Source organism: Rhopilema esculentum, chromosome 14, assembly GCF_057945365.1.
Source record: "Rhopilema esculentum isolate cy_ngs chromosome 14, ASM5794536v1, whole genome shotgun sequence".
In the NCBI taxonomy this organism is placed as follows: Eukaryota; Metazoa; Cnidaria; class Scyphozoa; order Rhizostomeae; family Rhizostomatidae; genus Rhopilema; species Rhopilema esculentum.
The window spans coordinates 4,681,524-4,695,168 of record NC_142828.1 but is presented as its reverse complement, the minus strand read 5'-3'; the positions used below and the strand labels follow the sequence as shown (position 1 = coordinate 4,695,168).

Sequence of the window (13,645 nt, the reverse complement as noted above, 5' to 3'; positions counted from 1 at the left end):
CCAAAAATGTCTGGAAGTAAATCCTAATGAATTAATAAAATTAAATAGGGTTGATAAATTCAAATATGAATAAAAGCAAAAAGCGGTTCTGTGGTTTCTTGTGCTTATTTAAAAGATGTCAGCGATTCTTGACTATAAACATTAGTAATTTTCACTATTACCATAGGGGTATTTTGATACAAAATGGGAATAACAATAAAACTTGTGATTTAAACGTGATATTGAATATTTATTGAACAAGAAAGATGATTTTCTAGTTCCGTTGTTGAATTTTTTCAGCAAAAAATTGGACATGTTGTCATACATAAGAACTTGTTAGCGGTTTATTTTTTTTCGATGGCCGTACCCAACCTTCCCTTACTTGTTCAATCCACTGAGGTTCTCGCATAGAGATATGGGTTTGCGTCTTGTTCCTTTTGTAGAAAAATAACACGAGAATGTCGATGTTTTCATTCCATTATGCCCTTTTGATATCTCAATAGACCACCAAACAATTGACCTTCAAAAAGTTGACGTTTTCTCTTTCCTTTGAAAAATGAACGAATACTCGAAAAACTTTTTTTCGAATACTCTGAAAGCCTCGAATCGAAACAGCGCAGAGGCAATTCTAATATGGCGTATCAAGCGTGAGGACGTTTTCTTCTTACCATGCTGTCTTTGCTACGAGAAAGATCAGTTTTTCGTCCACTTTTTGGATCGTTGAAAACATTGCGGTACCAAAAGCAAAGACGCTTTTGCATTAGTGGTCAGTTAGCAATTAGGGGGAATCGGGACACATCGGAAAGTCATGGAGTTCAGATTCCCGCTTTGAGTGTTGAACGAGCACATGAAATTGCCACAAAAGAGATCGCCGGATGTGATTTAGACAGCGAAAATGATCAAATATTCATAGGAACAGGACAGTATTTCCATATGGTGGGGAGAGACAGGGTTTTTGTCTTGCACTCGAAGGATGGTTTTGGCCAACCAATGCGAAAAGCCAATGCATCAGAAGGCCAGAAAATAATATTGGATTGTAATTTAGCATCGGGAGATGTTGATAAACTAATGGAAAAACTGGAAACTGCAACCAACTGCAAGATTTGCAATGGAGAAATAAATTCAGTTGACAGAGGGGACTGGAGTTTTGGTTTTACAGTGCGACATAAATTTGCAATTTTTTCAAAAAAGGCCTTAAGCTATTGTAACCTAAATGGAAATAAAACCTTAAATTTGATGGCGAACGGAGAAGAAGAGATAATACCTCTTACACAGGTGAAAAATATTAATGTAATACTTTCAGAAGAGCCATGGAATGAGCAAGCAATTGAAATAGAACTTAAAAATGAAACTTTTACACAAATTGTTGGATATAGCCTTGAAAATGACACAAGGGATCTAGCAACCCTGATGGTTGACACTGAGTGGTCAGTCAAGGCTGCTGCTTTATTGTGCTTAAAGTTAAGGAAGTTGGGCCACCCAGTCAATTTAAGACTGCCAAGAGTTCTCACTGTGCAAGGAAATCCTTGGGTTGAAAATAGACATGAGATTTGGACAAAGTTTTCATTGTCAATATAATCTTTTTATAGAGAGCAGAAAATTGGATTTCTTTCAAATTCAGAATTTCTCATTTTACAGAAAGTTTTTTTTCTAAAGCAAATAGAGTAGGCATCATATCCTGAAGAATGATGACTATTTAAATTTCCATTGATTGGACTATACAAAAGACAATTGCAATGTTTAATGCACAGTTGACTAATTGGAAATTGTGTCTTTAATCAAAGCGATGCTTGAAATCATGCATAAAATATAGTCTTGATACAGAAATATAGTCATTGTAATTAAAAGTGAGCTGGATATTTATAAATGAAGCCAAGATATTAAAACTGATATTTAGCAATTTAATGAAAGTTCTTGAATGTGACTTCTTTAAATCTAAAGTTTTTCCTTCAAACTCAAACAACCAAAAATAATTTCATTTTACGAGGTCTTTGTTAATATCATGAAACTAGATCTCGTCATACCCATAGAGACGGTGCAAAAATTGTAAGAAGAAAAACTACAATTATATTTATCTGAATAATTCACTTATACTGTGTGCTGGATAACAGACACAAAAAATACAAAGCACAATAATCCTCAATTTTTTTGTTCATCTTACATTATCTTTAATCATCCTTTTGTTCATCAATTTTCTAATGATTAAATGGTTCCTCAAATCTTGAAACTCATAATATTTATCTATTAAGGGACTTAGTTGAGAGCCTTCAGTGAATGAATTCTTACATAATGACAACAATTTTCAATAAATATCTGTAAACATAGATTTAATATTCATCTATTTACAACATTAAACTATATATTTATTGTTATTCTTTAAACAAAACCCGATAAAAACATCTAGGATAAAAAGTAAACTTTCAAAAAACATATTTGACAAGGTTGCAATTCAAGCCCAGCAACTGTCATTGTCAAATTGGTCACCTAAAAGCTGGAACTTATTGAAGTTTCTCTCATGTTCAAAACTTTTATACTTGTTACATTTGGTTGGTTTGGTGGTGAAATTTGACAAAATAATGGGAAGCAGGCCTTTGTGTCAAGAAATTGTCACAAGCAAGGACTGCTAGGGCAATCGTCCCTCCAACAATATTTAAGGGGAGAAGGAAGCCCTCCAGTGTCTGAGGGTGCATTACGGTTTCAACTGCCCGCAATTGCCTAACTTTTGGCTTCCTAGATGCGTGATGACAGCTGATTTGTAAACAAACTGTTTGATATAATGATATATAAATGTGAATAATGAAGCAACTTGAACTTTCATTCAGGCTTTTCATGATACATAGGAACTAACTTTTGTTAAATGATTTTCCTGTCCCTTGCTAACAAAACATATTTTTGCAAGGGCAGCCAATAGCCTGTGCAAATAATTCAGGCAGGTGGTTGGCAACAGCAAATGTGACTGCCTGCTTGAAATGAAAAGGCCTGACGGAAGAGAGCATTCATAGAGTTATTGGCCTTAGATAATACTTAAAACTACAAAAGTCTTAAGTCAAAAGTATCTGCAATGAACTTTGTTTTTGAGGAAAATAAATTCATGTTAAATCTGTCCCTTCTGCCCATTCACAGCAAAGAACACAATAAGGTGGTGCATCAGTGCAGTCTCTGTCTCTTGTGTGCAAAGTGTGAAAAGCACTTTTTCCAAGTGTGTCTGCTTGTTCGAATAAAGCCATGCTTCAACTATTCAAAGTCTGGAATATCTTCATATGAATAACCTCTGTATCCCCTCCAAGCACAATAGGCAATTCGCACATGATAGAAGCCAGGGATGAAAAGCAAAGATCCCAAGATGAGCATTGGGTAAGTGCGATCAGCATACTGAAAAATGAAAAGTAATTTGTTCCCACTTTCAAATTACAGTGACACAAATCTCATAGGCTAAAACATCAGGCCTTGTAAAAAAAAGCAGGTGCTTGGCAAACTGTAAACATTTTACTTTTTGAGTGCTCCATTCAATAGCCTTCTAGTTGAATTAGAAGTCAACAGAAGTTCAGAGATGTGCGCTAATTTAAATTTTAAAAATTGACATACTGATAAATTCAATCCCAAATTCAAAAACACAATCAAACATTTCAAAAAGAGAGCACTCAATTACTCTCAAGTTGGTCTGTGGTCCTATATGTATGTAGAGATGTTAGTTAATCAACTTAAACACTTTGTTCTTAATCATCATCAATCAAGGGCAGGCACCCAATTGATCAAGCTCATAGAGCTTGCTAGGTGTGCGGGGAGGCCCTCAATTAAGACAGTATTTTGACTGAGACAGTATTTAATTAAGACAGGCCTGACAATTATAGAGACAGTATTTTGTCTACAGTGCTGTAATATTTGTGTATGCCCTGGGTTTCAATATTTTTTATTGTTAAGGAAATTCCTCTTCCCATCCCACAATGAAGAAAAGGCTCTATGTCAGATCACTGAGAGAATGCTTAAGATGAATGGAAGATAAACAATGTAGGAGAATCAATAAACTTATACTTGATTTTCTGGCTTCTAGAAATCCTTACCAAAATTGTTGGAGCACTTGCGCAAAGATAAAGCTTTTTTTGGAAAAATCCTCCCCTACCCCCCATTACAATGGTGTTCAGTTTAGCTGGTTTGATACTGAGATAAAAAAATTTTACCTAAAAGCTGTATGAAGGTATTGAGAAAATAAATCAACATTGTACGGGGGGAGGGGGTTGAAATTTCGGGAGGGGCAGTGATATTTTGGTAAGGTATTTTGAGACATGTTTTGTTTATTTGCATGCTGCAATAGGAAGGCATTCCTATTGCAGCAATGATTGCATGTTGAGTTTGAACAGTCCTTTATTGACAATATATATAATACCTCTACATCAATGTAGCCAGTGAAAAGAAGAGCACCAATAACCAATAGCAAGGTGCCAAGGGTAAACAGAAATATAGCCAGCAGGATAGCTTTCACAGGTGGTTTTGGTGGTGGTTTTCTAAACTGTGCATCAATAAAACCATCATCAACAGACTGTACTTTGTGGTACTTTACAGTTGATGAGTTTCGTAGTGTTGGCATTATAGAATGTCTTTAGAACTTCAGGAAGTCAACCTGTGAAAAAAATAACCACTCCATAAGCTATTCTATGACATTACAAGATGGTCACAAATTATTGCTAAAATATTCATCACATTAAAAAAATAAGGCACAAAGCTATCATTTGCATTTTCTTTGCCAGTCTCCATTTGTCAGGGCATATTTCTAGTATCTTTTTTATTAAAACAAATTTATCCAAAAAATATTTGGTACCAAAAGGGCCAATCATATAGTTACTTGAACAAATCGTTACAAACAATAGTTTGTGCCACGGATAAAACTCAAAATAAACTTTTTATTTATGTAAGAAAGTTGATTATCAAGTGACGATACTCCTGAACACTTATGGAGAGGGAACAAATTACAAGATATCACAGATAGGCCTTTCTCACTCCAAGAAAACAAGAAATGACATCTACCTTTTTCTGATGATTTCACTAAGTAAATTTCTGATTTCCGATCTTAGAGTATTGCTCTTGTATGTTTTGGAAACAATTATGCAATAGAGCACATAAGTCTTCAGGCAAGTAGCATCATGTGAAAGGATAGAAAAGGCTCCATTAAAGTGCTTTTCTTGACATAACTTGGAGCTGTAACTTCAAAGCAAGCTTGCATTTGAAAAGTCACAAAATAAAATTTATATAAAGTTACAATTAGGCTGTTTATGATAATATTAATTCTAAGGGGGTAAGACAGCCTTGATCTTATAATACAATGTAGTGGTTGTGCTTTTGTGTTTGCTTATCACTTTTCAAAATTAAGCACGAAATTATTTGGCTCCAGTGCAGATGCCTAACTATCAACATTCTGAACAAAAAGACTAGGTCAGAAAATACCTCAAAAGATCTTCAGTTCAAAACTTCAGAGTAGCATTTACTCTTCCTTTTAATTTCCATGTTTACTGATAAAAATGACATTTTTACTGCTGGTTTGTATTTGTTACTACAGTTTTTAGTTCACTGAGAAGTTTAGGTGCGGTGATGGTTCAGCTGTTAGAGGGTTGACTACAGACCCAAGGGTCCGTGGTTTGAGTCCCTGGCATTACCAAACTTTCACCCAGAGTGAGGAGAGTTGCCAGTTCTCTGTAATTCCAGGAATACGAATAACAAGGTGTGGTCACATCAAGAAGGAAGGACCAGGACGCTGCTTGATAAGCATAAGCTTCTCAGTGTCCTAAAAACTACCTTCGGATGCTAGGTAGAAACAAATACAAATACAAACACAAGCTGAGTTTATTGAGCAAAGTTAAAGGCCTTCTCTTGATATGACCACACTTTGTGATTTATACTGCCTGGAATTAAAGAGAGTTGGCCACACTCCTCATTTTTAGTGAAAGTTGGGCATTTCAGGTATTTGGAAGCCAGAATCTTGGATCTGCAGTTGGCAAATCAAATCACGAGCAATCCTAAATATATACTTAAAAACTTCCTAATACCAAAAATATTATGTTTCAAATAGATTGCTTCTGGTCATATTTACAGTTTTGCATATGATCTTCAATGTTATGAAAACATTCTATATTGTTTTCTTGCCCAGCTATGAGTTGTGTTGTTATTATTTCATATCAGAATACCATTTTTGGGGAATTAGTAGGCATGATCTTGTAGTTAGAAAGACCATCTCTTTCACCTCTTTACATTTGCCTTCTGCTAGGACACTGATAGAAACTTTTAGAACAATAATTATACAGGTGCAGCTCCCATACTAACCACAACTTGCAATGATGCTTGGCTAGCTTTCGTAATAAATGCACCAGGTTGTCTATTAGACCCAATAAGGTGTCCATTTTATTCGTTCATTTAGCTTCTTAACTAATATCTAAGGGCTTAAAGATACTTGTGCGAAATAATGTACACGCCTATACCAAAGTGCACACTTGCAAGCTTGAAATTTTGGACTTGCATACCAGATATCTCGTTGGAAACTGTAGTAAAACTTCTTCTCTGCGGCCGGCCGTTGTTGTCAAGAAAGAGGGAAGGGATCTTCGTCGTTTTTATTCTGGCTTCACTTGGCTTTAAAAATTTTACCTGGCTTCAAAGGTTTAAGAGCAAATGAAAAATGGAACTGAAGAAAAACCACTTACCAGATTTCAAAGTAAATGAAAGATTTCACTTCATCTCACCCACCAAAGCACAAGAAAAGAAACACAACTCTGCGCTTAAACGAGACTGAAACCTGATGTAAACGAGGCTGAGAATATCCCGATGCCGCGTCCAACAGGAAATAAATAAGCATGATGAATCATGATGATGGAAATAATGAATCATGCTCATAGTCATAAATTAGCATGATTCATTATTTCAAGTAAAGGGTTAGGGTTAGGGTAAACTAATTACGTCATCAGGTCGAGCAGTATGAAAACAAGACAGCTCCCGTCCAACACGGTCTATATGGTGGTTTCGACATTGGTAGATATCAGGTCACTCTTTATGATCATGATTGTCCAAAACACAATAGAAGACGTCCCACAGCTCATCGCTTTTACTTCAACACAATTCATCATCCCACAATTCATCGCTTTAACTTTGCAGCTTTCAAAAGAGCGACCAAGCACTGGCTTGGCGATAAGTGTAATTGTCGGATTTGTAAATAACCAGAATTGTAAATTTGTTTTATTTTTTCGTAAAGTTATCTTTGTAAATTGTTGGTATAAATTAGTAATTTTATTACTATTGTAAATAGACCAACTTTAAATTTAAGATTATTATCATAATCAACACATCAAGCTGAATTCTCCGTTCCGGGTTGACGTCATTGATTTTGTATCTCGCCATCCATGGATCTTTCTCAAAAATTGACTTCAGAATTGAAAGCTTCATCTTTAAATTAGTTTATACTGAAAACTTCAAAGTCTAACGATTTATATTACAAAATTTCTCTTGGTCTTCCTACCATATGATGGCATTTTCCCTTCTTCTCCAATTCCTATCACTAGAGTTTTATCATAGCTCCTCCCTACCCAACTTTTCCAATAAACGATGATCGGTTTTTTCCTAAGAAACGTCAAATTGTATAACCTAAGTTGAGCGGTATAGTACTTTCTCAAATTTAAGCCAAAGAGACGTCTTTCTAGGTAGGGCCGCCAGCAGACAGGACGGGCCTGGGGGGAATACCATATGCCATACCGGGGCTCCAAATTACGCAAAAACATTAGGCAACGCCCTGCTTTCGCTCCTGGAAACGCCCTCTCTCTGAAATTGCAGGTGAAAACGGGCTTTACACAGCGCTTTGAAGCGTGGTTAAAATGTCAATCTTCCCCGCAAACCTTCAGCCTGGGCTTCTTTTGCCGACTGACAAAGTGACAAAGTGTTAAGGATCTATCATTTGACCACACCCTTAAAGGGCGAGACACGCTCTTTTTGTCAGCAAAATTTACTTCTTCACTCCTCCAAAAGATTTTTTTGGTTCGCCCCTGGCAAAGAGGGTCTTGCTGCAAACTGCTTTGCCAGCAAGAGTAATAATTTTAACGGCTTTTCTTAAGCAACATCTTATGGGTTCAATGTTACTCTGATATGTGCTACTCCAGTTAAGGATATCATAAAGGTTGGTTGAAAGAATTATGTAGGTTCCTCTAGTGATAGGTTTTCTTTCTTTTAGGACAAGGTGACAGGTTTTTTTAAATCTCTGGTCAGAAGGTTATAAGCTGAGACATGCACAGCAATCTCAATGCTACGAGGAGGCTCAACTCAAATCTGAGTTACACAAGTATCCTTCAATAGAAGATACCATAAGGTAGAGGAAAAATGGAACGCAAGCAATCCTTTTTGTTTCAACACAGCCTAAATTCCAACTAACGCAAAGCATAGGAGTCGCCCAATCAAAGCCTAAAGACAACAGATTTAGTGCAATGACACTGTCATACACACGAGAAAACACATAAACACACACACACACACACACACTTGAAAATTCTCATAGCTGAAAGGTAATTATTAGATCATTGCCATTTTCATGCGAATACCTTTCTTTTGCCAACAGGTGTCTTTTTTCTCATTGAATAATTGCAGATGAACGACGAAAACTGTTACAATTTGCAACAATCAGCTCCCACCTGACCGTTCAGCAGCATGCAATATGTTGACATCATGCCCTGTCTAAACATTTAATTGCATATGCGTTACGTATTCGTTACATATTTACACTGACCCTGCATATGCTGATTGCAGTTATGTTCTTCTGGTTTGAGAGCTGTTACTTGGCAAGTTCAATTATTCGCATCTTGTCTCTAATACTGAACCCACTGGTGCTCATTAGTAAAAAGAAGTACAAAATTGGTGGTTCGCAAGACTTCGTTATCATACTTGCGTACATTCACGTACTTGTGGTTCTATTCGATGGCTTGCCAGCAACTCTGCCAAGGTTGGCATCTTGGCATAGTAAAGTACATGCCAAGATAGCCTGGATCTTGGCTAGCGTGGGGTTATTTTTGAACATAGCCCACAAAGGCATCCTACTGCTGATCGGTTTTCAGCGCTACTTTGCTGTGCGATCAGGAACAAAATACAAAAGGTATTTTTCCAAACAAAGACGCAGTAGAATGATAAAGTTGGTATGGTTGATTTCTGCTGCTCTTTGTGCTAGTGTGACCCCATTTGTCATAAATCATGTTTCTTCAGCATTCATTATAGTTGGCATTGCTGAAGTTGTTACATTTTGTCTCTTTGTCTATATCTACCCGTACATCATCATAAAAATGTATCGTGGAACATGCAGTGTACTTGATCATGGTTTCCCATTGACTGCAGCCCAAAAGGCGAGTAATTTGCGACAACAAAAGAAAGCATCATTGGTCGTAAAACTAGCTGTCTCCATAACTTTAACATACTTGATCTTCAATATGCCTTTTACTGTTTATGGTTTTGTTTATCGGAAATACCCCACATCGTGCTCCCAATCTTATGCATTCATCTTTGGTGTGTGTAATGCTTTCCGACTGATGAGTAGGGTCACCGATCCATTTTTATACTGTTTCTGGGCATATCAAGTACACAAAAGCAAGAAGTCAGGTGCCACAGCAAGCATCAGACCTCCAGTAGCAGAGATGAGGATCTAAGCCCTCCAAGAACTTCCAGACTGATTTTTAAGCAAAGTTAACATTCAAGCAATTGCAATCTAATTCTGGTTTTAGGGATTTTCTCTGATTGGGATATAATTTAGCTATTGAGGTGCATCAGCAAGACACGTACATTTCGGGTAAAATATGTAAAGGGTGTTTGTGATTTTAGATGTCAGTGATGTTCAGTGTTTTATTATTGTTGATCCTCTTCAACTGTTTGGAAAACTCGCTCAGGATTTATCCGAGAATCAACCAACTTTTAATCAGCTGGGATTTTCACGCCGCCTTTAAGCTTTGCGTTGCACATAAATCTTGTATACTCTGCCACACTCAATTTTTCCTGAAGGCTGATAAAGATTTTTAAAAATTTAAAAACCGTCCTTAGAAGAATGTCCTTTTCGTATTTCTCTGCAGCAACAATTAATCTGTCATGCCATGTTCGTTATAGACTCCATTTCACATTCCGAGCCCTCTCCAGGGATGCTTGAGAGGGGGGGCGCGGGGGTTCAACCGCCCCTGTTGCCTTTTGATAGGTGGGGCAAGGGGGCCAAAGTGCTCTTGACATCGGCCGCCTGTAATTACCAAAGAGATTCCTGTGAATTGTTGACTGTATGGCCTTATTCAAGACTACATTTTTATAATTTTGTTTAAAATTTTCTCATGCAAAAAGCTACCTTGTTCACTTAAGCCTGCCCCTTTGGCCCTTGTTTGTGCCATAAACTGATATGCTTTAATAAGCATAATCTCTGGATATGCTCGATCCTGAAAAAGGTCAATTCAAAATGCTATTTTGTAAGATTTAGTTGAACAAGATCCGTTGTAGGCAAAAATAAACAAACTGTGAAAGTATAAAAAAATTCTTATGAAGAGAAGGTTCCAGTTTGACCTCAGTCTACTTCTACGAGAGCTTCTTTTACTGAAAGAGCTTCAGTTATTTAATCTTTTAGAATTCCCAAAATCCACTTAATAACAAAAGAAATATCTTCAAAGATTTGAGGGGTACGTATTGCAGGTTGGTAGAACACAACTGATTAATACGCGCCATTCTTCCTCTCACATTGCTTTCAACTCCACCTATTCAAGGATCAATGAATTTCACTGAAGAGTGTTTGGTGAAAAGCATTCTCGTATGCTATGTTTCTGTACTAAAAAAGCAAAGAAATAACAAACTATGGAGATTAAAGAGGGACAGCTTATACGCTTAACAGTCTTTAACAGTTTTTTTATCCTCGCGTTAAGCGTGAAACTAGAAGTTGCAACTTACACATGTGCTGTTTTATACACCACAAGATTGCACAGCTCTACAAATATGACATCGAACACTTTTTGACAGACTGGTAAACAGTAACTTTCATTAAAATCGCATATATGCATAACTGGTCGACAAATTACAACAAAACATTTCAGCAAGGAGTAAAGCTCCCTCAGAACGAAGGCTTTTCTTGCGCCTCCCCAATATTTCTGATATTTCGGGTTTTTTGTAACTTCCCTTAGAAATATTTTGCTTCTTAGAGGTTTAAGGCCCCACTCACTATTGATGATCTTGGAACGCAGCCTCGCGAATGACTTCCTGATGTCTATGACATGTTTTCTTAGGGAACATTTTTACGCTTAAACTTGCATTGTGACTCTATACCGTGTTATAGAATTAATTTTACTTAAGAAGTTGGTTGATAGCTAGTAGCAAAAATAGAATTAAATATTTGTCAAAAATCTTTAATTGACGTGGATTCTCTTATGCTACTTTGAGTATATGTCAATGAATAATTCAACAATACTTAAACAACAACGGTGTAAAGCCAATACAATTTCTAATGATCTACAACAAAATTCAATGATTTAAATGAATCTGCATCAGCAATACGATAACACACAGTACCAGACAATTCACGACTTACAAGACTATTCAAATGAGGTGTGATCAAACACATTTCTCCTGCAGCTAATAAGCAATGATGAAGAATACAAGCACTGACATATAACAAACAAAGAAGAAGAAGGGTAAAGGGGTTCAGATGAATAAATTTATTTGTAGAGTTGATGCAAAGGATTTTTGATGAGAGGATGTTCTTATTTAAATTTAACCAAGGGCATCATTGCCATAGAGTAGAAGTGCGAGCAGTTCTTTGTCGTTCAAGATACTACAATCAACTCCATGGGATGCACAAATGGAGGCTAGAGTCCGGAATGCTACTCTGTCAAGGAACACAGTTCAGTAGATAGCGTATTCTTGACAGAGCAGAAAAAGATGGGTGGTAGTTTCAATGCCGTAATTTGCTAAACACATTGGATCAGTGGTATCGATGAAGTTATGTCTAAACCTGCATTCTCCTAGAGGACTTGAATCTACTCTCAATTGAGTTAGTCTATACACAACAGAAAGGTAATGGATACCATATATTTCTCCTTGCACTGGTCTTATTAAACTAATCCAACTGGTCTTAAAATGTGACACGGACATTAACCCACGAATCTCTAAGCTTAGATTTTTCCATTCATTGATGCAGTGAGGAAAAATACCGTCTAGAGATTCGCATCACTAAAGGGACCTTATTTAAGACCACATTGCAGACCACATTCCACTTAAAAGCGTCCCTTGCACCATATTGGCAAACAGGATTGATTGAACTTATTGGTATGTTCACAAACAGAAGAATGATGCATTTCTAGAGAATCACCGACGTTTAATCGTAAATACGGCAAAACTAGCTAACTGAAGAATCCTACATGAACATAAAGAGTCCGGAATGAAGAGGCCTTTTAAAGTCCGGAAGAGTCCGGAAGTGTCCGGAAGTGTCCGGAATGAAGAGGCTTCGTGTGAGATTCATCTTACACAAAGAACAAATCAGGAAGAATCCTAAGTAAAAATTCTGCATAAATAAAATTCCAAGATGAATCCTACGCGAAGAATCCTACATCAAGAATACTACATGAAGATTCTACATGGAGATTCCTGCACAAAGAATCCTACATGAAGAACCCCAATATTGACAAGTGCACTTACGTTGTTTTCGGTGCAACATTAGTCAAATAAATATTGCGCTGTATTGATTCGCCTTGTCTAGTTGTTCTAATGTTGAACTGCACTTTAAAAATGCTGAGCTGTGTTCAGTCAAACCGTGCGAGCGCGATCTTGTTAGTCTTAATTGGCTTGGTGAAGATAAGCTAGATTCAACAAGTGGATGTTTTTGAAAGCTCAAAGTGTCTTGGTACTTCTGAAGAATCAGAAGATTATAAAAAAGCCGCAAGGACTCTTAATAAACTTTCACTTCTAACTTATCATTAAGTTATCATCTATATGATTCCATCTAAAAGTTTTTCAAAAATCATACTTTTTTCATTATCTGAGAACAAGAACCATAATTTGCCATAAAACAACTATATAAGAATCTAGTAAAACTGGTTTAAAACATTCAGCATTCTTTTTGAAGGTTTGCTGTATGTATTGACTGAAAAATGCATTCTTGAATATCTGACAATAGAATTGTCTATTAGAACACCATCTAGTCACAGTAAGCACTATCTTAAGTTCAATAATTATAAGATTGATCTAATTTCTTTATTTAAATATATGAAATATATATTGTGAACGTTTGTTCTGATGAATAATTATTCTGATGAATCAGTTTGTCTTTTGTGTCTTTTTTCAAAATTCTCTGTAAATCTTAACAAGGAGTCGTGGCTCCATGAGTCCCCCTCATATTTAAACTATTTTCGTGGTTTTGCCATGTATCATACTGCTTTACCACAATCACCATGCTCACCTGAAAGATTTTAGTATTATCAAACGCAAAAAGTTGACCTGCTTTCATGATTCCTTTTGGAAATATTAGGTTTAAAATGTACCTTTCACGATCCATTTGAAACAAATTTTGATTAAATCTTCAATTTTTTTGCTCGCAATTATAAATCTGAATAAAGCTATTTATGCAACTTTTGCACTTTTATCCGGGTATCACATGTCTGGCTACACGCCTGAATCACGAATGCGCATGCGTAGATGTGAC

The 13,645-nt window shown here is 36.4% G+C and overlaps 2 protein-coding genes across 2 annotated transcripts; one reads left to right on the top strand and one right to left on the bottom strand.

Annotated features, from left to right (window-relative positions):
- The first annotated feature begins 578 nt into the window (after positions 1 to 578).
- LOC135696118 (uncharacterized) lies at positions 579 to 3,017 on the top strand. The gene has a single exon (XM_065215398.2). The coding sequence runs from the start codon at positions 649 to 651 to the stop codon at positions 1,555 to 1,557; it is 909 nt and encodes a 302-aa protein (XP_065071470.2). The 5' UTR covers positions 579 to 648; the 3' UTR covers positions 1,558 to 3,017.
- LOC148958529 (transmembrane protein 230-like) lies at positions 2,139 to 6,810 on the bottom strand. Its single transcript, XM_089112396.1, has 3 exons — positions 6,666 to 6,810; positions 4,364 to 4,597; positions 2,139 to 3,351 (listed from the first exon to the last, which is right to left on the bottom strand). Exons 2-3 carry the CDS (start codon positions 4,562 to 4,564, stop codon positions 3,214 to 3,216), a joined length of 339 nt encoding a protein of 112 aa, XP_088968522.1. The 5' UTR covers positions 4,565 to 4,597; positions 6,666 to 6,810; the 3' UTR covers positions 2,139 to 3,213.
- Between the last annotated feature and the right edge of the window lie 6,835 nt (positions 6,811 to 13,645).